This window comes from Anastrepha ludens, chromosome 6, assembly GCF_028408465.1.
Source record: "Anastrepha ludens isolate Willacy chromosome 6, idAnaLude1.1, whole genome shotgun sequence".
Taxonomy (NCBI): domain Eukaryota; kingdom Metazoa; phylum Arthropoda; class Insecta; order Diptera; family Tephritidae; genus Anastrepha; species Anastrepha ludens.
The window spans coordinates 10,751,629-10,777,333 of record NC_071502.1 but is presented as its reverse complement, the minus strand read 5'-3'; the positions used below and the strand labels follow the sequence as shown (position 1 = coordinate 10,777,333).

Below are 25,705 nucleotides of genomic sequence, written 5' to 3'. Positions count from 1 at the left end.
GTCGCTAGTAAATTTAACTGAGAAATAATGGCTGACTTAAATATTTTTGGAATTAACATAAGCAATCACTTAAATGTAGAAATATAATTAAACGATTGATTACTTCTTTAAACTACATAAAGATTTTCGCAGTTGTTGGCAGTAAACGTTAACCACCTTTTTTATTAATGGTTGTTTGCTTTAATTTTTGGTCTCAAGGAGTTACCAGGCAGTTTAATTGTAAATCAGTATTGGAGGAAATAAATAAAAAAAAATGTGAAGGAAAAAAATAAATATTAAAAATGGCTTAAACGCTTTAAAACTACTTAAGCGAAAATATAAGCGAGCAGTCAAGTGTAAAAAATATAAAAAAAAAAACAAATAAATGAAAAACTGAAAAAACAGATTCAAATAAAGATTTAAAAAGAATTGTTAACTTAAAGGCTTTGCAATTTTTTTTTGTTTTCCTTTTTTTTGAGTTACATAGAAGGCGCATGAAAATAAGAAAAAAAAGAAACTTTCTGCAATCACAAAAAAAATTGTTAAATAAATTTACTTAAATCTAGAAAAGTGTTGAATACCGTTAGAGTTTTCTTCTTAAGCCTACCGCATGCGACTAAAGTCTACGCCTCTAAGCGCAAACAACTTTTCACACTCAATTCTAATTTTATGTATTCGGGTTTTTTCTTCTTGTTTTTGTAATACAGTGTTAAAAAAAATGTTGCGCCTTGCGCCTAAAACTGCTTTCTTGCTCCTTTTAGTGTCTAATTTACAAATTTTAACTGGAAAAGTTTACGAGATTTCTTAATTCTTTGTTTGCCATAATTAGCCCGCTTTCACGCTGTACCACGCCACGCTTTCGGGCACTCTCTCTCTCTCCGCCTCTCAGTTCTGGTTGGCCTTGAAGTAGTTGTACACATTGGGCCAAGCGGCTAGGACATATTCCTCAATACCGCATTCGTTGAAGCCGCGCGCAATACGGAAGTAACCGTGCTCACCCCACCAGGGACCCCAGGAGTTGGCAGCAATCTTGACAAGTGAATAACAACAATTACATTTACAGTTAAATACAATGTTTCCAAGCATGGCTTACCCAATATTTGACACCATCGTGTTCCTCACCCCAACCGACCAATTTCACCGAGTGAAAACCAGTCGGACTGCTGCGACTGGCCGCGGTGTGTCGGTAGACACCACCCGAGTAGGCAAAGAAGTCGCGGTATATGCGCATGGTTGCTTGCACGGGACCCGAATGGAAGATTTCGGCCATAATATCGGTTTCATTGTTAAGCGAATAGGCTGGTCCAACTGTGTAAAATTCGTCGCGGTCGGATATGGATGAGGGGCGACAGCCGTATGAGCTGAGCGAACGACGGCCACCATGACGTACTTTACAGGTGTCGCGACGTCCTGTGTATGGATAGCATTGTTCCTCCAAAACACTACGAAGAAAAGAGAAATTTGTTGAAAATTCGTGAGACTTTGCGAACGCACGAACTCTTACCCCTGCTTGTGCAGATAACGCCAGGCGGCGTCCAAATGTCCACCATTGCAACCCTGTTGCTTGCGTGTGCACGACAAAATGTTCTGTGGCGACAGTTGCACAATTTCCTTGCCTTGTGATTGAATGGCAAAGCGATCGGAGGCGACCGATGCAGTCGAAAGCACCCAAGATGAACCGCACCAGCCTACAAAAAGAAAAAAAGCAGAAAATGAAGCAAACAAATGCAAAGTCCCCCTTAATGAGAAACTCAACCGCCGATAACTCTGCACGTTAGTTTACCTTGATCTGGCACGTCGTTTATAAAGCTCGACCATCGGTCCACAGCGTTGAATTGGCGCGGTAATGTGCCAGCCTTATTAGTCAAACGTGTCATTGCCTTAACACGGAATGTGGGTTCTTTGGTACCCAGACGCAATGTTAGACCTTCCGCGTATTTGTGTCCCCACCATTCTTCGTACTTGCGTGCCGCCCAGCCCAATTGACGTATAGAATTTACATTGTTCACCAAGTTGTCATCTGTGAGGCATAGATCCCGATCGCACTCCACTACACCGCCGTCGAGACAGCGACACTGATTGCAATTGTCCGTTGTGGTGTTGTATTTGTTGAAGTAGATGCCGTTGTGTTGGCATCGGATTATCGGATCCGGAGCATTCAGGCAGAACGAACGGTAATCGGGACAACAGTCGGCGGATTGATCGCGATCACAGAACTCATCACAATAGCAGAGTGTGGCTGTGGGTGGAAAATGTTAAATTTGAATGAGTATAGGTACGCTCGGTTTTAGTATGTGAATTTATAGTGCTATTTTAGCTGAAGTTAATTTACTGATTTTAATTTTATTTTTTCTTTAGTCAGCCTTAAGCAAACATATTAGGTGTGCAACTAAGTTCTCGCTGTTTTTTTTATGAAAATACAACTTTATTCTGAAAAAATGGTTACAAGTGAATCATTGAAAGTATTGCCCATCGCTGGCTACTACTTTTTCTCATCTTTCTGGTAGATCTCGTATACCGTTGCGTTAAAACTGTTCATCTTTTGAGGCTATCCACGGATCAAGCCATTTTTGATGTCTTCATATGAATGGAACTGCTGCAGTGGAACTGTTCTGCATCGATCAGAACAGGTGATAATCGGACGGCGCAATATCTGGAGAATATGGCGAGTGGGGTAGGATTTCCCATTTTAGTGTTTCCAGGTAGGTTTTAACGGGTCATGGCGCTCCACGTATTGCGGCCGCTTCTCGCGCAGTGCTTGGCTCAATCGCAGCAATTGAAGTCGATACCGATCCCCAGTGGTGATTTCGCTTGGTCTTAACAGTTCATAATAACATCATCAACACCAACTTGGTCCCACCAAATACACACCTTAACCTTCGCAGCGTGAATATTCGTCCGAGGCGGTGACGTAGAAGCATGGCCGAACAGTCCCCATGACTTTCTTTTCTTCGGATTGCTGTAATGAATCCATTTTTTTCAGCCGTCACAATGCGATGAAGAAAATCCTTTGTTTTTGCGGCTGGAACAGTTGTTCACAAGTCCCCTGTTTCTGAATTATTCCCAAAGCCTGCAATTGCTTGGAAATGGATTGGCGGGTAACTCCTAATACTGAAGCAAACTCTTCTTGCGTTTGACATGGATCCTCATTGAGCAATGCCTCTAATTCAGCGTCTTCGAAGGTTTTTGGCCTTTCTTCCCGCGGCACGCGAACGGTCGTCAACATTAAAATCACCGTCTTTGAAGCGACGGAACCAATCTCGGCGCGTTGTTTCATTTAAAGCAGCATCTCCATAAACTTTTTGTAGCCCTCGATGCGCTTCAGCCGCTGGTTTTTTTTTCGAATGAAAGAGGAAAATCAACACTTCTCGCAAATGACGATTATTCGGCACAAAATCAGACAAAACAAAATCACTAATGTGTCGAAACAGTTTGTTTTTCATATGTCTAAGCTTGGTTTATGACGTCTAGGTTATGTTAGAATCGACTAGCACACTCTGCTGGCGGCATCTATTGACAAACAGCGGGAACTTAGTTGCGCACCTAATAGAATTTGCTGTTTTGTAACGGAAAACGAAACCTGAAGTTTTTTATTGATCCATTTGCCATTGCCAGCGTAGCCGGATGGGTTGGTGCATGATAACCACTCGATAGGGCTTAAGCTCGAAACTCTACCAAATGTTAGAAATGTTTTTTTCTAATATAAGTCGCCCTTCGCCAGGCAATGCCAAAGCTCCAAGTGTATTTCTGTCATGTAAAATCGCCTTAAACTAGCCACCTTCGGAGGTGACATTAAACTGAAAGTTTCTCCATTTGTGGAACAACATCGAGACGCACCCCACAAATAGGAAGAGGAGCTCGACCAAACACTCAACAATCAGTTATAAATAAAATGTCAGGCTATACAATCACGCCTTGATAGGGCCCGTAGGATGCTTGAGATTTTACCAAAATATCTCTGTTAATATCGTTTTTTTAAAGCGCATTTTGTCTAGGTATGACCGCTCAGTCCAGCCTAGTAGCATCTTTGATTTCTTAGCACAACTGAGATTTGTACGGGCTGAGTCCATCCATTTACACACCACTTGCGACCATTATTACAACAACATGGTTTCCAGAAAGCATGATTGTGAGATAACGCTCTAGTAGTGCAAAAACTTTCGAAAGTTTGCGACACAACCAGTTCCCACTTCCTTCAAGGCTCATGCCTGTAGTTGACAAAGCATCTGAGTGGTTAAACTTTTTTTAGTGGATGCATTGGGTGTGCTCCTGAACGTACCACCGCTTCCAATCCTAATTTAAAGGGAAGCTCGCTCGAGTGCCTTAAGATTAAAAGGTATATCTGAACTTAAAAGTGGGGATATGAAAGCACATTTAAAGATCTTAGAAGACTTCCTACATAGTCCCATTCTTCATAGGGATGATATACCATCACCCAAACCAATACTCTTCAGGAACTTCCAAGTCAAAATTAATGAACGCACAGACTGGAGAACTAATTCTATCACTTTCAAAACTGGCTCTCAGCTATGGTTTACTGATGGGTCCAAATTGGAAAATGGTAGAACAGGCGCAGGAAGCAATGGGCTTAAATTCAAAAAATCAATTCCGATGGGACTCTACCCAACAATATTCCAGGCAGAAATACATGCCATCGAAATATTATATGTGTGAGAGAATGCCTTAGCAGGAAAATGAGAGGTACTCACATCTACATACTTTCAGATAGCCAAGCGGCTCTAAAAGCCCTTCTATCAACAACTATCACCTCTAAATTGGTAAATGATTGCCTAAACCTTCTCAACACGTTAGGGAACCTGAACATAGTAACACTAGGCTGGATTCCGGGACATGAAGGACATGAGGGAAATGAAATGGCTGATGACCTTGCAAAACAAGGAGCAAATATGCAACTTACTGGTCCTGAGCCTTTCTGTGGACTCACAAAAGGCCACATTAATGAATTCCTTAGGAAATGGGAAGAAAGAAAATTTGCTGCACACTGGCTAAACTGTGCCGGTCAGCGTCAAGCCAAACTATTCCTAAGTTCCAACAAAGGAATATCTGACAAGCTTCTCTCACTAAACAGAGTAGATCTGCGTCTTTTAACAGGATATCTTACAGGTCACTGCAGCCTGAGGTATCATCTAAATTATATTGGTCTATCTGAGATCAATGTCTGTCCTGCGTTGGGCAGGCAGAGACTTCATCAGCTTGGTGGTATCGTAGTATCTCCATGCAATCTTTGGAACAACGAACCCAAAATTGTGCTAAAATTTTTAAAAAGCCTAAAACTCTAGGGTTACAAAAATAGGCCTTTCACAATAGATCAGCTCTGGTCGCAGTGCGTAATGGCCTTCTAATAATAATGATAGTGGATCAAAAATCTGAGGCCAGACGAGCTTAATACGGGGTGCGCAGAGTAACGTCAAGCACAACAACACAAGTACGAATATATTTCGCAGAGCAGCAACTGCCTATAGCTACAAAGGAGGCTTGTTCGTCGAGAGAGGAGTGAAGTCCTCAATTGCCCACGTTGGATTTCAAGGCTGGCATTGTTATCGGTATTAATGCTGGTTCCTAAATAAACTAAGTCTTTTACAACCTCGAAATGGCCCCACTACATCGATGTTAATTGTGTTCAAAGCGATCACAGTTTACAAAAGCCGAAAACGCAATTTATGCATCGATTGTATGAAAAATGTACGGATATAACTTGAAATGCAGACAAAAATGCATTTAACTGCTTTCAGAATATTTTAAATTACTCTACATTGGTTTATATATTTTTGTTTTTCGAAAACTTGTCTTTGAAACTTACTTGCAATCGGCAAAGCACAACCATCTTCTCTGTTTCGACAGCAAATCTTTCGCGCCGCACAGTACGGACCCGGATAGTCATACTTCAGTGTGTGATCGAAGGCCGCTACTGCGCCGAGTAGGACGAAGGCAGTGAGCAACCGCAGGCTCGTGGCCGCCTTACCAACTTTACGACTCATATTTGTTCAATATTTCGACTGGCTGTAAATGGAAAAAAATGGTTGAAAAAATATGAGAAAAAAATAAAGGTTAGTCATTGCAATTTTATTGCGGAAAAGTGTTAAGACTAAGAGATTAAGTCGACAATGCAACTGCACATGCACATACATACATATTCACATTTATAATTTAACGTCCCTGCACGCTTAATTCACAATTTAAATTTATTACACCCGTTAACCCAATTCCGCTCCAGAATGCACTCATTTCACAAAGAACAAGTAAACATAAACTCTTTATAATCACTGCATTTTGCCTTTTTTCTTTTGCTTTTCTTGATAATTTTCGCTATAAACGTTGCCCATAGCGCAGCTCTTTAACATGTGAAGAGGATTAATAACAACTTAAAAATAAATAGAAGAGCTCTTCTTCTTCCACAAAACGAAAAAATAATAATAATAAATAAATAATTCGTACACCACTTCACACCTTCTTCACAAGCAAAATGTGGGAAGGTAGATGGGTATAGGTAAGTAATAATTGAAATGCCCTTCAAAGGCAAACGAGCATCAGCTTTTGCTACACAGATCCACCGACACACATACATACATATATCCCAGCGTTACGTTTCACTTTCGTTGCAGCAATAAATTTGCAGCTGAGCTAGCACAAAAAAGTGCCAGAAAATGCATTGACTCTGCGCCAAAAGTTTTTTTATTTTTGTTATATTTTTTAAATTTTATTTTTGTTTTTTTTTGTGTTTTTTTTCTTTTTTACAAACTAATTTTCTTCTTTGTTTTAAATTTTTATTTAGTTCTCTTTCTTTTCTTTGTTTTAAATTTTTACTTAATTCTCTTTACTTTAAATTTTTGCTGAACTGATAAGATTTTATTTCCTATTATATTTTCGTGACCGCATTTAGCCGCTCTTTTAATTGCTATTCATTTACATTTTTCTTGTTTGTTTATATTTATTTTCTATTTTGCCGCGTCGATAGGCATTTGTTGACAGCAGACACTTTGGCGGCTGCTGTGATGCTTCGAAAGGTGGGGGGCATCACGTAAGTATCCGTGCATATTTTCTGCTTGTATGTTTTGGCATGTTTTTGTGGCAAAAAGTGTGGCACTTATGGCAATATTTCTTTAGTATTAATATGAGTACGCGCACGCTGTCAACAGCTGAGTGGTGGGTGCTGAATGATCACTTAAGGCAGTGGTAACGATTTGCCGAAATTGTAGATAAAATTAAAGGTGTTCAGAACTAATATTGCACTCAATAAAAAATATTTTGCTGGGCTTTAAAGAAATATAAAAAATATACATCGTCATCAATATACAAGGTGAGGTCCAAAATAAACAAGACTGGCATCATAAAAATGTTTTGGTGAGAGCCTTTTTTTTATTAGGCAGTGCGTTGGAAGTTACATCCCTAGTGATTTCCAGTGAAAGCTTGGTGCCAGTCGGTTCAGTGGAAAGGAAGTTATTGCGTCAGTTTGTTTGTGTCATCGATACAAAAATGAGTTTCGAGCAACGGGCTAACATCAAATTTTGTTTTGAATCGGTAAAACGTTTACCGAAACATTTGAATTGATGACAAAAGTTGATTTTCTATCTCGTTCCAGAGTTCATGAGGGGTTCACACGTTTCAGAGATGGTTGCGAGGACATAAATGACAATCAACATACGGACCGCCCAAGATCAGCAATCTATGAAAACTCCATCGAAATTGTTCGTAAATTTATCAAAAATGAACCGAAATCATCATTGAAATTCATGGAATCGGAGTTGAATATCCAAAACATCGATTTATCGCATTTTCACTGATCATTTGGGCTTACGAAAGGTCTGTGCATGTTTCATTGGGCACAAGTCAACTGAGGACCAAAAATTGATCAGATTTCAACATCCGAAAGACCTCATTAAAGAGGCAAGAAAAGACGAGAAGCTCCTTTACAACTTCCTTTAACTGGTTATGAAACGTAAACCTGAAACTAAGCATCAAAGTGCCGAAAGGAAGGCCACAGACGAGCCACCACCCAAATAATCGCGTTTGGAGAAGTCAAAAATCAATTCGATGCTCATTTATTTTTACTATTCCAAGGGCAGTGTTCACAAGGAGATCATGCCAATGGGCCAAACCGTCAATGCAATTTTTTATCTTGGCGTTTTGAAGCCTTTGTTGCAGCGCTTTCGTGAATTCGCCCTGAATACCGCGAAGGAGGAAACTGGCGCTTATTGCATGAAAATGGACCATCTCATCGATCCACTCTTATGACTGATTTTTTGACTAGAAATCGCATTTTAACCATCAATCACTCACCGTATTCGCCTGATATGGCTCCCTGCTTTCGCCTGCTATTGCTATCTATTCGGAAAATTGTATTTGGTCATGAAAGAAAAACGTTTTGCGTCCATAGAGGCCATCCAAAATGCTTGTACCGACATCCTGAAAGACATTCGGTCAATAACTTGAAACACTCTTTTGAAAAGCTTTTAGATCTCGCAAAACGGTGTATCGAGGCCAGAGGGGACTATTTTGAATAAATAAACTCGAAGTTATCAGAACAAAGCTCCTGTCGTTTCAATTTTAGCTCAGTTGTTTATTTTGGACTTCACCTTGTACATATATGTAAATATATAATTGGCGCTTACACCCTTTATTGGGTGTTTGGCCGAGCTCCTCCCCTTCACCCACAGTTTTACACCGCCCCCAATCGGCAAATCCTTTTGTTTTTTTATGACTAGATATTTCATGCCAGAAATACGCTCTGAGCTTTGCCATTGCCTGCCGAGGTGCGACCGCTATGAGAAAAAACTTTTTCTTTCACATTATAAAGGGTGATCGGTTTGGTGGTAATTTCTCCAATAGGGTTTTTTGACAGATCACGCAGGATTATTGTCAAATTAAATACATAATTTTTCAGTATTCATTGACATTTCATCATGGAAAGACTCTCGCCTCAACAACGTTTGTATTAAGAAAGTCGACGCTCTGTGAAAAGTTCTCAGGCAAACTTATGGTTTTCAGCGAAGAGGACCATTTTTGGTTTAATGGCTGCGTCAATATGCGAAACTGCCGTATTTGAGCTGAAGAGCAACCGCGAAGCTATTCAATAACAGCTATTCAAAACAAGAATTTGATGCGGCCTATGGTCTGGAGGCTGGATAAGGCAGCCTATAAAGCTGGCAGACCACAGCAGTATTTTCCAGGCGGAAGTTTTTGCTGTGGGGAAAGCAGCGGAGCTTGCCTACACTAGAACAAGAAAGAACTCAACAATTAATATATACGTGGACAGTCAAGCAGCACTAAACGCAATAAGCTCATATTGTATTAAGTACAAAAATGTTCAAAGGAGCAGGGAGGCCATAGAAGGGCTAGCCGCAAAGGCTGCATATCCATTGGGTGCCTGGTCACAAAGACATTATGGGGAACGAAATAGTAGATGAGATAGCAAAAAGCGCTGTTAGACTACCATTTGAACAAGAGAACGACATACCAAAACCACTAAATACAATATACAATAAAATGGACGACTACATGAAAAGGCGATTGGAAGCTAGGTGGACCAATCTGGTCACATGCAAAACATCAAAAGTCATGTGTACTCGTAGAACTAACTACAAAAAACTGATGAAATTCGTACTTACGCTTTCGCGAAAAGACTGCAGAACTATCATAGGTATGCTAACAGGTCTTAATCTATTGACTACACATGCGTACAAGATAGGGATTGCTAACACGGACAAATGCAGGAAATGAAAAGAGGATGTTGAGGAAACTTTAAAACACCTTCTGTGCGTCTTTCCGGCATTATTAAAAACGCGTTTAAAATGCCCGGGAGCCCCATTGTTTGATAGTGTAGAAGACGTCTCAACAGCGGATCTCCCAGCTTTGCTTAGATTCGACAAAAGCGCTGACATCCTACACGATATCTACTTTCAGTATTCATAGAGGTCGGTCTCCATCTGGTATCGCTAGGGACCAAAAGGTCTATGCGTGGCTTATTGCCAACCAGGCTAACCTAACCTAACCTATGGTCTGGAGGAATCAGCGGCGTATATTTCTTCTAAGGCAAGGTTGGTGCCAATGGAGCAGTGAATGACGAATGCTATCGTGTCATGATAAACGACTTTTTGATGCCGGAAATTCTAGTCCGTGATCTCCACAACATTTAATTCCAATAAGACGGCGTCGTCACTTGCCACACAGCCCGTGAAACAAGGGATGCACTGCGTCATCGTTTCGGTGAGCAATTTATCTCTCGCTTCGAACCAGTGGATTGGCCACCAAGAACGAGTGATATCTCACCTTTGGACTTTTATTTGTTGGGTAAAGTTGCTGTAAAGTCTAAATGCTTGGTGGATAAACCAGCTTCGATTAAGGCATTGGAAGCCAACTAAAGTTATTCACGAGATACCGTTCGAAGGCCTCCAGCGAGTCATTCAGAATTGGTGTTTATGGTTGGGCCAATAACGGCGCAGTTGCGGCCAACATTTGAAAGGGATTATCTATAAAAAGCAATTCTCATGTATGGTTCTACACAAAAATAATAAAAATTGCCCGATCAATTTGAATTCCCGTTGTTTTATTTCAATTTAGAATCCGATACCTCTAAATTGATCACCCTTTGTTAGCGTTTTCACAATGGACGGACTAAAAAAATGAAACGCCGTTTTTGTTTTCAATTAAAAATTGAAATGCCGCACTTTCACTTGCATCCGTTGTAATGTTGCTCATACGCCCTCGCCAGCAATGAATACTCGTAACTACGCACAAAGATACGTTAGCTGGCATCACAATTTTTGTTATTATCTGCAATGAATTATTCAAAGCATTAGCGATAAAAAGTTGCTAAGCGAACAGATCTGTTTTCTAATATTCCTAAGAACAATGATTTCCGCATTGCGAAACAAAAACGAGATTTTTGCGCGTTCCAGTTTTAGTTGATTTAAATTTTTTATTATTTTTTTTTTTGCTTACGTTTACATTTTCAGCGCCAGTGTGTAAACAAAAAACAGCAGATAAAAAAGAAAACAGCAAAAATAGTATAACTAAACACAGCTGATTGGAGTAGCTTTCGGCGTGTTTGCGTGGGTAATGTCAAAAACAGTCTGTCTGCTGCCTAAGTGGCGTGGAAAGTAAACCGGTTAAATGAGATGACATTGTTGTTGTTATGGCACGCACTGAAACATGCAAAAATATAAAGTTCTTAATGCGATCAGCATTTGCGATAGATCGTTGTTTGTTCACAAACCAGATATGAATGCATTGATGTAAGTACCTATGTATGTATGTATTTATATATGTATGTATGTGTGTACGCATGTGCATACTCATACGCTTGAGTAGCGACTACGCGACCCATCAACTGAGTATCCATATCCACATTATTGATTTTATGCGCTTTCCTGGAAGTCACAAATTCAGCTCCAAAGCTCAGCGCCACGCACTGATTGCTTGCCTAGATGGCAGATAGAAGACGAAAAATAGCAGCGATAAAATGTATAAATGCGGAAAAGGGAATTCGCGTAAGGGGACACAAAATCGATTAATTAAAATGTAACAAACAATTTTTTTGTTTGTCATTTCTCGCTATTATGACCGGCAGGCTAGAGTGTTGATACACTTGACCGTTAAAGCAGACCTTTTATGCGCGCAACATTCCGCAGGGGGCACAGAGCGAGGAAGAGATTCAATGGTTATTCTGTGAAATGTGATTACTTTTTATTTTTCATAGTTTTTATAGTTTGTTTTTTTTTTGTTTGTTTGTTGATTGGAAAAGATTGTGACAGAAGCCGAAAAAGTTTCCCATAAGCCCTTGGCTATGAGAAATTTTTTGCGCGAAAAATGATGTCATGCCGCGCTTTCAGGTTATGCTGTACTTTTGCCAGAAAAACAAAAAATATACACAAAACGCAAAAAACTTTGCATACGAAATTATATTCTTGAAATATATATTTTTTAAATGAATTGAAAGTTAATTCGAAAGATATTAATTTGCATGATTTATGCAGCGTAGATTAGGATTTGATTAGGATTTGATTAGCATTAGTTTAAGCGCAGAAGCTGTACGACAGCATCGATGGTAAACAAAAAAAAAACAAGAAAAATCAATAAATAATTTGTCTACCAAAAAACTCAAGCAAACCCGATTCGACAAACATCACTGCTGCCTGCATTTGCGCACGCGCTCCAATAATTTAAACAACTTGAATATTTGAATATTTTTACGGAGTTCTTCGAGCAGTTAACTGCGTCGCTATTACACACACACACATATGAAGATGTATTACATACATAATGTTTGCCACACCTACATACATATTTAGATTTGTATGTTGTTTTTGCATTTCATAATTTTTATATGGCGTATCATTTAGCCATTCTGTTATAAAATTTAGAACCCGTTGCTTTTAAAAATAATGCTTGAGTCATTCGTTAGTCACATTTTCCACCAACTCATTTCAATGCAGCATTGGCAGTCAATAAATTTTAATGAAATTGCTTTTTGCTAAGGTGCTACCAATAAATTAAACAAAAAAACAATAAACACAAAAAAAAATCTGTTTGGTGCTTAGGTGAACAGAAAGTCAACACTAGAGGATTAGTGCTGGTTTGGAAGCAAAACAAAGTCAACAAATTATGATGGAGGCAAAGCAATAAATTAAATTGAAAAAAATTAGAAATTAATTATGAAATGTCATATTTTATATTGAAGAACCATAATTATAATAGGACTATGAATAAGTTCGTTACGGTTTTACAACAGATGGCGTAACTTGATTATTATTCCATCGATCCACATTTCCAAACATTCATTGGAGAGCTACTGTCGTAAGGCACAAACGTCAGTATAAGTTTTTTATTTGAAGCGTAAACAACAATATTTTTACCACACTTGAAAATGTCGAATTTCGTGCCAAATAATGTGTTTTTGCGGGGAATTCTTCTTCATTATTTTAATATGAAGAAAAAAGCAGCCGAAAGTCATCGTATCTTGGTGGAAGTTTATGGTGAGCATGCTCTATCTGAGCGAACGTGCCAGAAGTGGTTTGCACGCTTTAAAAGTGGTGATTTTGGCTTGGAAGACGAAGAACGCGAGGGTGCGCCGCCAAAGTTCATGGATACCGAATTGGAGGAATTGCTCGATCAAGATCCGGCTCAAACGCAAGAAGAGGTTGCAAAAACTTTGGGAGTTGATCAATCAACCATTTCCAAACGTTTAAAAGCCATGGGAATGATCCGAAAGGTAGGCCATTGGGTGCCGTATGAATTGAAGCCAAGAGACGTTGAACGCCGTTTTATGGCATGCGAACAACTGCTTCAACGGCACAAAAGAAAGGGTTTTTTGCATCGAATTGTGACTGGCGATGAAAAGTGGGTCCATTACGACAATCCAAAACGTCGGGCAACGTATGGATACCCTGGCCATGCTTCAACATCGACGTCGGCGCAGAATATTCATGGCCTGAAGGTTATGCTGTGTATCTGGTGGGGCCAGCTGGGTGTTGTGTATTATGAGCTACTGAAACCGAATGAAACGATTACGGGGGATGTCTACCGACGACAATTGATGCGTTTGAGCCGAGCACTGCGAGAAAAACGGCCGCAATACGCCGATAGGCACGACAAAGTTATTTTGCAACATGACAATGCTCGGCCACATGTTGCACAAGTGGTCAAAACATACTTAGAAACGCTCAAATGGGATGTCCTACCCCACCCGCCGTATAGTCCAGACCTTGCGCCATCCGATTACTATCTCTTCCGATCGATGCAACATGGCCTGGCTGACCAGCACTTCCGTAATTACGATGAAGTCAAAAAATGGATCGATTCGTGGATTGCGGCAAAACCGACCGAATTTTTCACAAAGGGAATCCGTGAATTGCCAGAAAGATGGGAAAAAGTAGTAGTAAGCGATGGACAATATTTTGAATATTAAATTTGTAACCATTTTACGTCAATAAAGTTTCAAATTTCGAAAAAAAACCGCACGAACTTATTCATAGTCCTATTATTATAAATTTGTTTAAATAGTAATTTAGATGCGCAAGCGAGTAAACAGCCCATTAAGAACGGGGGGTAGGGTAATTTGAAACTAACACACAAACAAAAAAAAAAACAAAAAACGACAAAAATAGACAAAAAAAGTGAATAACAAAAAGTCATCAACGAGAGAAAAATAAAATTAAAAAATAAGAAAAAAGTAAAGAAAATTAATAACAGAAAAAAATAAATAAATAAAAAAACAAAAATAGAAGCATTTAAATAACAAAAAATCGGCGACGAGAAAAAAATAAAATTAAAATATATATTAGTAAAAACAAAAGTAAAGAAAATGAATAGGTAGGTAGGTATGTAGGTAGGTAAAATGGTAAGAGTGTCACAGGCCCACTTCAAGTAGCATTTAAGTGCCGTTTTGATACCACAATGTGGACCACTACCTGTGCAAAGAAAAATTATTGGGGAGAGAAAACCTTCTACAGCCATCCAGTGCTGTTGATTTAGTGGAGGAAAAAAAGGGATCTAGGCTGGAGAATTTCTTCAAGTCATCCCCAAAGGGCACGCTAAGGAATCTCAAGCGCCTTGCCGCCAGAGCCGAGCAATTGCAGAAAAAGTGCTCAACAGTCTCTTTCTCTGTAGGATCCCCACAGCTTCTGCAATAAGTGTTGTACGGAATTCCAAGCTTTTCCGTATGAGTACCGATCACCCACTGACCAATGAACACCGCAATGAGTTTAGAAAATGAATAACGGGGGATGCCCATCACCTAAAGCGTTCTGTTTCTTTCGAATTGAGGCCATAGTGTTTTCGAAATAGCAAACGATGAGACAGACCTCCATCTGTCTTGCGCTTTTTTTAGAAAGAAATTGTGTAGTTTCCCTTTAACAACGGTCAAGGGGACACCGATGTCTGAGAGGAGGACAACTGAAACCGGTGCTGTCGACCCCTTCCTGGCAAGCTCGACGGCAATTTCATTTCCCTCTATATTCCAGTGCTCAGGAACCCAGATATGGGAGATGTTTCCTGCTCGATTGAGATGTTTGAGTTCCTCCTTACAGGAGTTCACCAGAAGAGAGCTGCAATACGGCGACGACAGTGCCTTGATCGCTGCTCGGCTATCGGAAAAATTATTCATGTCTCTCTCCCAACAGCGATCTTGAAGCATTTTGCATGCCTGCAGGATCGCGAAAACCTCTGCTTGAAAAACGCTGCTCGTTTCCGGCAGTTTAAAGGAGACCGAAAGCTGGCTGATTTAGAGAAAACCCCCGCTCCTACTCCAGATTCCATCTTGGATCCGTCAGTGAAAACAGAGGTGCCTATAACCGTGCCGACTTTCCCCTCCTTCTAGTCTTGTCTAGCGCTCTGAGCAGCAATGGAGGATTTAACTTGCAGATTCACAGGAAGTAAGTGCAGAATAACGTTGAGCGCAGCAGTGGGACATGTTCTGCAAGCACCAGTGATGCCCACACATGTAGTTCTCTGCACTCTCTCTAGTTTAGTGGTGTTGCAGCCCTTCTGAAGAGCAACCCACCAAACTAGGTAACCGTATGTCAAAATTGGCAGAACCACTAAGTTGCACATTCAAAGTACGACACGTGGCTTGGGACCCCATTTTTTGCCGAGCATAGATTTACAGGCGTAGAGGGCTATATTGGACTTCTTAACTCGATTTTCTATGTGCAGCTTCCAGTGGAGCTTGGGGGCAAGTATTACACCAAGATACTTGACTTCCGATGCGAGTGTAGGACACTGGTTGTTTAGTCTTGGAAGCTAAAAAGGCGGAGACTTGTATTTCCTGTAGTGTAGCCAGCGCACCTTCCAAAATTTCAGCCATTACTGATGGGAAGGAGAAACAAGTCATCGGCATGTGCTACCACCTTTTCTCCTTCCCTGTTTAGGCGAGTTAAAGCTTCATCCATAGCTACTAGCCAATGAAGAGGCGAGAGGACGCCGCCCTGCGGTGTACCTCTATGTACGAACCTAGTGATTCTAGCCCCCCCCTGCCACAGCATTTAATTCCCTACCTCCAAGCAGGGACGATATCCAGAGGTAGATAGGTCTTTCTACCCCAAGCCCATTTAGAGCAATAACAATTGACTCAGCCGTAATATTATTAAAGGCGCCCTCTATGTCTATAAAGGCCGCTAAAGTGAATTGTTTTCCCTCTAGAGATTTCTCAACAGTCCAAGTGCTCTCGAATGTAATAGTCGATCACTCTTTCGAATACTTTGGGAATAAAGAAGGTAAGACTTATGGGTCTGAAGTCCTTGGCCAAGACGTGCACCCTCCTTTCTACTTTAGGAATGAAGACCACCTTGGTTTTCTTCCAGCTTGCAGGGACGTGCTTTAGCGAGATACACCCCAAAAAGATCTTTTGAAGGACGAGAACGACTAAGGTTTTAGTCTTCTGAAGCATTACTGATTTTTAGAGATTCGCCTGCAGATTCAGCCCACTCCCCATTCTTTCTTTTGACAAGAGTTTTACAGGAGTGGTCCTTGGAGAGATCCCTGCTGAGTCTGGCCGAGTCTTTTACGGATTCAATGGATTCGCAGATTCCAAGAGTTGCGCTTCGCATCTCTGATGGCTTTCTTATACTCTTTCAGAATTACTCGGTAATCTTGGAAGTTCCTTATTTGATAATATTTATTGAAGACTCTACTAACCTTCTCTTTCAAGTCGGTCAGCGTCTTAACAAATGAATAATAGACATAAAAAATAAATTAAAAAAACCAAAACAGAAAAATGTAAATAAGAAAAAATCCCCAACGAGAAAAAAATGCAGATACAATTAAAAAATAATAAAACCTATTTTTTTTTTAATAAATAACAAACATAAAAACTAAAAACAAAATCATAAGTAACACGAAACATCACTAAAACATCATAAAAATATAGCCGCTACTATATTTTAAAACCAAAGAAAACCAAAAAAAGTGGTTTCTGCGGTTGAGGTGACAAAGTGCCGCGATTGCCAAATTTTAGGGTGTTTTGGCACGTCTGTCTGTGCGCTGTGTTGAATAGTTTTTTTTTGTTTTTGTTTTGCTTTTTATTTCGCGTTACACTTTCTGTTTTCATTGTGTTTCGCTATTTTTATTGCACTTTCATTTTGTTTACCAGTTGGATTATAGGCGTGGTGCGTTTGCCAAATTCGTGATGAGAATTTGATTTGTTCGACAATAATACTCGTATATGGAGACCTATATAAAGACTTTTGGGTATTTGCTAAATTTTTGAAGATTACAAATTCACAAAAAAAAACCAAAAAAAAAAAGACTGCCATAACTATAAACTTATAAAAATTTTTAGTGAGCATTCAAGCCTCAGGAAATTCAAGTCTCGAGAAAATAGAAAAAAAATTCAACGATGAAATGCTAATTTACAAGTTGGTGCAAAATAGAGCATCCAAACTTGTTTTTGAATTATTTTTTTACTAAATAAAATAAATTATTTTGAGTAATAGACAGACCTTTATGCACTCCATAGCTTGCGAGAAAATAGAAAAAAAATTCAACAATTAAATGTAAATTTACTACTGCAGCTGTTTAGTTCACAAGTGTCGAATATGATTGACGTACGACGCCATGTAAACAGGATGAAAGTATTAACACCCTAATTCATAAAAATAAAAAAGTTTTGATATACTCGCACACACCTTAAAAAGTGTTATGTGAAAAGAAAAATTTTCCTTGTATCTTTTTTTGTTTGATACCCATATCAGACCCTCTAATTAATTTTTTTTAATAATTTAAATTTTTTAAATTAGATGGCAACGCTTTTCAAACATTTTATTGGATTTAAGCTATTTTTACTTATACATTTTTGCCATATATTTTTTTTAATTAATTTATTTATCTCAAATAATTTTTAATTAAAAAAAACCGGTGGCAACACCGCCTAAAAATATATATTTTTTAATAAAACTTGTTTAAACACTTTTCGTTGGAAACTTAAATGTGTGATAAATAGCTATTTTTGTTAAAAAATTCTGGTGGCAACACCATACACAACAAATTTTAAATAAAGCTTTGTTCATTCTTTCGAACACATTTTGTTTGCAGCCCGTATCCCAACCCAACCTCGAATTAAATTTTGTTATTAATTTAACTTTTTTAAATTAGATGGCAAGGCTTTTCAAACATTTTATTGGATTAAAACTATTTTTACCTTTACATTGATTAATGTAAATTAATTAATGTTACAATTAATATATTTGTGTTAAATAGTTTTGTAATTTTCAAAAAAAACACAGGTGGCAACACCGCTTGAATTTTCTTTTGCAATAAAACTTGTTGCAATACCGTTCATTGGAAACTGAAATGTTGGATAAATAGCTATTTTTGTATCACAATTCAGGTGGCAACGCCGTACACATCAAATTTTTAATAAAGCTTTGTTCATTCTTTGGAACACACTTTGTTTGCAACCCGTAGGGCAAAATTGAATTAAATTTTTTTATTAATTTCAATTTCTTTAAATTAGATGGCAACGTTTTTCAAAAAATGTATTGTATTTAAGTTATTTTTACCTTTCTGAACCTTAATTGAAATATTAGATAAATAGCTATTATAGCTATTTTTCTAATAAAATGCAGGTGGCAACGCCATACACAACAAGTTTTAAATAAAGCTTTGTTCATTCTTTCGAACACATTTTGTTTGCAACCCGTATCCCAACCCGACCTCGAATTAAATTTTGTTAATAATTTTATTTTTGTATATTAGATGGCAACGCTTTGCAAGCAGTTTATTGGATTTGAGCTATTTTTACTTTTACATTTTTGCCATATATTTTTTTACAATTAATTTATTTCTGTTAAATATTTTTTAATAAAACAAAACAGGTGGCAACACCACCTGAACATACTTTTTTCATTAAAACTTGTTTAAACATCTTTTGTTAGATACCGAAATGTGTGATGAATTGCTATTTTTGTAATACAATTCAGGTGGCAACGCTATCAGAATCTTTTATATTTTCTTTAGTATCCATGTTGTTATATACTCAAATAACTTTTTTTAACAAACAGGTGGCAACATCTAGTTAAAGTGGTAACACTTATCTGGAGTTTTACTCCACTTGATTTCTCACCCCTCTCGGTCGGAAGGCCTACAGAAATTCCCATAAAATCTATATAGATTTATAGGATATATATATACATAGGATTCCAACTAACAATTATCCCTTTGTTTTATTTTATTTTTGTTTTTTATGTAGTTGGATTATTTACTTAAACAATTTTAGGTAACTGAACTCTTTATCTTTTTTTTATTGTTTCCAAAAAATATTATACCTGTCTACAGATATTTATTAAGTTAAGTGATACTGTAAAGCTATCAGGATTATTGAGGAATAAGCAATTCATCTTTAAAATATATAAAAAAATGTGGATATACTCATGGCTGATTAGTAACTAATTATAGTAATTTTTCATGAGTCATTCGGTTGGTCTGGTGTTTGGGTGCCACTGTAGTTGAGGTCCATTTAAATAAAATTATGAAGGAAAGGGATTTTCGGTTACTATGACCAATTTCTGATGGCGATCCCATGACAGTCAGTTCAATGCTACTATAATCACAATAAAAACGACAACCATAACTTCCGAGACCAATTTCTGCCGCGAAACGGCTACTCATAAAACCATCTGCCATTCGGAGGCGACTGTAAAACCCTCCATTCGCTTAACAACATCAATACGCACGGGACAAATAGGAGGATAAGCCCCGGAAGCTAATTAATGCTAGCGCAGTAAGCGAATTGCTGTCTATGAAATTTTTGCTTATCAAATGTATGGTAGATAGCTGCGCATATCTGGTGATTGAAAAGGTAATTAAATATCTGCATATGTGGCATTTATTAGCAAAATGTAATCGACCCTGAGAGTGTTCAACAACCCCATTACCAATATTTACAAGCTTAATATTTAATATTATCTAAATGGCTTTTTGATAACCGACTTTCATTCGTGCGGATGCGTTGTCGAGTGGTAAAAGTGGCACTCGAAAATTGCATTTGATAAACATACATCCATACGAACATTTTAGCTGTCTCACAACTGCTATTCTCCAAGTGAATTTAAGCAGCTCGATTTGTTGTTAATAAAGAGCGCTAGTAAATTGCAAATAAAATAATAAAAATTTTGTGCGATTTTGGTATCTTCATGGCGAAGTACGCGAAAGCTAGATAACATATTTTTATATTCTTCTCTTAATATTCGTTAAAAAAATATACGATTTCCTATATATGTAAGCTGGATATTTAATTAATTTCTAAAATGTATATAATGTCAAAAACAAAACTAAATGTATTAAAATTTCAAAAATTTGAAAATCTAAAAAACTATTGTACATTTATCTTAAATTTTTTAATAGTTTTCATACTATCATATACAGGGTGCACAATATGAAGAGTTACCAACTTCAGACTGCTGTATCTGCAAAACAGCTCATGACATCAACGTCAAAATTGTTCTAAGGACAGTTCAATATATTGTTTATAAGCCATCAAAAGCATTTGCGTCTCAATTTTGTTGAATTTTTTTTTCTGTGATGGAATTCAAACGTAACAGTGTGATTGCGTTATATTTGGCTGGAAAATCACAACCAGCCATTGTTCGTGAGCTCAGTCACCTCAAAGTGAATAAAATGTTTCTGTGTCGCACTATAAAACGTTACAATGATTCTGGTAGCATTGCAAAACGCTATGGAGGTGGACCAAAAATAACCGCAACAACGCCAGAAATATTTCGGAAGGTGAAGGCTCGACTTGAACGAAATCCACGTCGAAGTGGAAGAAAAATGGCCAAGGAACTGAAAATATCGCAAGACAGCATTCGACGCATATTGAAAAATGAGCTCAAGGTCAAGGCTTCCAAGTTCCAAAACGCACACGATCTTTCACCCCAGCAAAAAAAAGTTCGGTGTGCGAAAGAGCAAAGGAGTTGCTGAGCTTGCACGAACGTGGCGAATTTCCCAAAATTATGAAAAAAATTTCCCAATTGAGCAGTTCATATACACTCAAAACGATCGTGTTTACTTGACCGAACGCCCATACGAGAATTTGAGCCTACGTATAGCCACTCGGAGCAATTTCCCATCGCAAGTAATGGGCCGCAGTGGATGGACGCTCTCCAATCGTTTTTATCGGGCCTGGTGTCAAAGTGAATGCGACTTATTATCGGGAAAATGTTTTAGAAGCTACTTTGCTGCTTTAGAGCCGTGGACAAGCAAATATTTCGGTCGTAGACCATGGACGTTCCAACAGGACTCGGCACCGTCTCATAAAGCTCGTGAGAACCAAGAACGGTTAAAAAATCATGTTCCACACTTCAATTCGTCCACACAATGGCTTTCGAATTCGTCAGACGCAAATCCGATGGACTATTCCATCTGGTCCATTTTGGAGAGTAAGGTGAGGACTAAAAAATATGTCAGTATGGATGCGCCGAAAAAAGCAAAAAGCAAGAAAGGCTATAGTCAAGGCAAAAGGTGGTCATATCGAGCTAAAGTGATTATATAATATGTTAAAACTGTAATCATTTTTGAACAATTTTGTCTTTGAAATTAAGAAAAACTAATTTCACACAAAAAAGTTATAGTGTTTTGAATAGGTTCGTTCACCCTCTATACTAGAGTACCCCCTTAATTTTTTTTTTGAAATTTTACTAAAGTCAAGCCGAAACATAATGTATTAATGTCATGTTTTTATTTTTGTAAATTAAAGCAATTGACCAGCAAAAAAAAAAATTATTAAAAATCATCATTTTTTCGGGCCTCTGACTACCCTTAACCCCTTAAGCAAAAGCATGAATATTTTTTTTGGATTTTGGTTATACATTTTTAAATAAAACATAAATAATTCCAAATATGTAAAAATAGTTTTTATCTGGGCTTTAATTAACACTGCAATATTAATAACTTCCATCAGTACGATGAGCTACGATTTATTTTTTTTTTTTTTTTTGCTATCAAATATCGAGTAAACATCGACTTTTGATTCATGCAGCGTTGCAAAAAGGCGCGTAAGTGTAAAAATATTTGCACAATTATTGCCTCAAACTTACAGTCAAGTCAGCGTTTATTGTTGAAATCTTTCAAGTATACAATTGCGGTTCAGTAACACCGCGCAATCAAGCCCTTTGAAATATTATTTTTTAAAGGCAAAAAAAAAAACAAAATTTTAATAATAAATAAATACAAAAATTTTCAATTTAACACTCCATTAAAAAGCAAAATTCCATTTTCTCAAATATCTTTCCTCGGAGGTGATATCATTTTCCCCACTTTCAAAATTTGATATATAATTGAAAGGTGTTGAATTATAATATGTGGCCCAGCGTTGCTGCTAAATATTTCACATATGCACATACATATTTTAATTTTATTTTTTGCTGCAATTCAGGTGGTTCTGCTAATTTTAGCGAATTTTCTTATTTTCCTGCATAAAACGAGCTAATTAACAACTTAAATTAAAACATCATCTGCGCGGTAAATGGGCTGCCAAAAATATGTTGCAATGTTATGTCAGGGACAACGTTTTTAGGTGTGAATGTGTTAACTATGTACTGCTGCAATTGCACTCAGTGATGGTGAATGATTTTTTGAAAAATCGCTACACAACCCAAAAAAATTCCTTAGTTTTCCTTATGCTTACAAAAAATTTTCCCTACACAATTCCCAACATTTTTTCTCCTGTGTTTACACTATAATGAGGCACTTGCAATGTCAAAATTGAATTATTTGCTTAAGTTTTGGACTTGGTGCTATTTTGATACTTTATAATAAAAACGAATTTTATTTCAAATATATATAAGTACACATATTTATTATATTATAAACACAAATGTAAAGAAAAATTCAGCAAAAAGACTAAAAATTATACTTTTTCATTACATTCAGTTCTGTTTAAAGCAAGGCAGAGTTTTTATTTTTTCAGAATCCAGCACGGTTTCTTTTAAGAGTGGGATAAAATGGTTCACCACTTGCAGCGCGACATTATGCTCAGCGAAGAACAAGCTAAGTCTTTTGTTTCGAAATTTCTGGAACCATTTGGTTTACTCGATTTAAAAAAAAATCTGTTTATTTTGGGTGTCTTTTTTATTGCCTTCATATTTTTTTGGTGCATTTCTGATTCGGCGTGCTTCTGAAAATCAGATTTGCCTCAGTTCAAAACTTTGTCGCACGCAGCGCATTTTCATTTGAATGGATCGTTAGCCACAGCTTCCAACCAGCCACTAAAATTGTCGTCGTCAAGCCACTTGTTATTGAACTTTTGTTTTCGATAGTTGCATTGTTTTTTCTGGTGTTCCTCCGAAGAGTCAGTCGAAGAGGGGCAACTCATATATAAGTATATATGCATTTTAAACATAAAAAAGCTGAAACTAAATTATTTGCAAACTTACTTCAAAAGTGAAAAGCACCAGAAAACTAACAATGTTCGCACAAAGAAAAAATCGCGTTAGCGTTAACGAAGAAAAAAACGGCAATATTGCCGTATTAACGCTTTTAAAAGTATTCTGCCATAAAGAAAAAAAGTGTGGCATGAAACCTTACTGCGGATTTTTATTTTAAATGAACTTTTCTAATTTTTCCCGCTATTTCAAATTTTTTTCTGTCCTTCTTGAAAATTCCTTACATTTACAGAATTTAACAAAATGTGTCCTTTTTTTCCCTACACCCACATTTTTCGACAAAAATCTCTACATGTAGGAAATTTTCCCTACATTTACCATCACTGTGCAATTTGCACTGTGAAGGTGTATATATATGTATATATATATATATGTGTGTGTGTGGTTATTGCAATTCGTTACAGTTTTTGCAGAAGCAGCAGAATTTACGAGTTTATTGTCACAGTTGTGAATAATTTGAAATCGAATGTAATGAGAAGCAGTGGAAAGCAAAAACAAAAACAAAAAATTAGTTCTCAACAGAAATTAAAAAAAAATATATTTAATTTTTAAGAAAATTAAATTTTTTTAATTTAATATTAATACAAAAAAATATTTAATTTTTAAGAAATATTTAATTTTTAAGAAAATTAAATTTTTTTAATTTAATTTTTAAGAAATTATATTCTTAAGAAAATAATGTAAAACCTATAAGTTGATAAATTTTTACTGCCAAAAATTATTTACTCCTTTTTTTAGATAAAATTACTCTAAAATCTTCCATAAATTTTTAGTAAATAAATTTTTATTTCCTAACAAAATTATAAAATATAATTTGCACTACACAAACAAAAACTTATTATTCTATTCTATTATATTAGTTTTCCGCTTTCCTAAAATCAAAATCCTCTAATTGTTGCAAAAATTGTTCCTTGTAAAATATGTCTACCCAGTACCAACGCGGATTAAAAAAAAATTTATAAAGTTGTTTGCGAAATTCATTTATTGCCTCCAAAGCACCAATTAACGATATTAACAAGTACAACAAAAACACTTTTAATGCATTTTGTTCACGCAAAACTTAGGCAAACACTTATTCAGCAAGTTTTCAAAATATCCATGCAAATCTATAAACTCAATATTTCAAGCAACCACATTATTGTTTTTTTTTGTATCTTAAAATATGTATGAATAATTGTCGCCAATAATACTAACTTTTTGTAAAACAAAAAACGTCTTTATTGCTCAATGTTTTACTGCTACTTCAGTAGTATCACAAGTTCGTTGTTTAATTTCCAAATTATTTGCGAAAATTTCTTGTTTCACACTTTTCTTTAAAGTTCACTTATTTTAATTTGTTTGTTCGTTTTTTCTTATGCGCGCCAACAGTTTTTTTTTTTGAACAATTTCAAAATAACAATAAATAAATACAGCTCGCAACTTGCTCCCTTTTTCGCATACTATTTGCGATCGCGTCTCGATATCAACTGAATTCAGTAGCGAATTTGCGGCGCAAGAAAAGTTTAGTGCAAAGTAAAGTGTGAAAACAAAAAGAAATATATAAAAACACAAACTGATGCAAATGTGTGCCTCACTTAACAAATTATGAGTAACAGAAATGTTTGACAGAAAAGCTACAAGCGAAAAACCAAAGGTAGCAGAAAATAAAAGTAACGAATGTGAGCATTTGCGTGCGACCGGTTTAGCGATCGGAAGTGAGTGAGTAAACAAGCAGTGGTAGAAGAGAATGTTAAATTTACTATGCAAGCAAAGTTCACTATGTTAAAACAGAGAATGGGAATGAATGTTCCATTAACAATCACTGGTTCAAATGTTATTGTTGACTTAACAGTTGGCGAGTGCCGAAGCACAGAATGTTAATGCCCCCAATCTATTAACATTCTCCGGCCGAAGAGCAAGCCGATTTAACAGAGCGCGAACTGAACAGCGCAGTGTGGGAGTTGAGTATGCGTTGTATACCTATGTATGAATCTTTGTAAGCATATTTACTGTTGTTTTTGATTCAGCGACGCGGGTTCGCTCCCCAGTGCCGGCACACACAACTGAATGTAAATTGATGACTCAGTTTTTTTTTTTCAAACAATTGAAAAGCATAATTTTTTAAAAAATTTTTTTTATTGAATTTTTGTTAGTTTTCATTTTATTAATTTTTATTTTTTAACTCTTAATTTAGTTTATTTTTTGCTTCATTTGAAAAGCATAATTTTTAAAATTCTTATTTTTATTAAATTTTTTTAGTTTTTATTTTAACTAATTTAAGTGTTTAACTCTCATTTTATTTTTATTGCATTATTGTTTTCAGTTTAGTTTTTGTTTGATTTGAAAAGCATAAT

At 36.9% G+C, this 25,705-nt stretch overlaps 1 protein-coding gene across 1 annotated transcript; it reads right to left on the bottom strand.

Annotated features, from left to right (window-relative positions):
• Positions 1-381: 381 nt before the first annotated feature.
• On the bottom strand, positions 382-24,853 carry LOC128868757 (tubulointerstitial nephritis antigen-like). Its single transcript, XM_054111225.1, has 6 exons — positions 24,567-24,853; positions 5,801-6,000; positions 1,763-2,218; positions 1,484-1,667; positions 1,073-1,421; positions 382-1,008 (listed from the first exon to the last, which is right to left on the bottom strand). Exons 2-6 carry the CDS (start codon positions 5,976-5,978, stop codon positions 865-867), a joined length of 1,311 nt encoding a protein of 436 aa, XP_053967200.1. The 5' UTR covers positions 5,979-6,000; positions 24,567-24,853; the 3' UTR covers positions 382-864.
• Between the last annotated feature and the right edge of the window lie 852 nt (positions 24,854-25,705).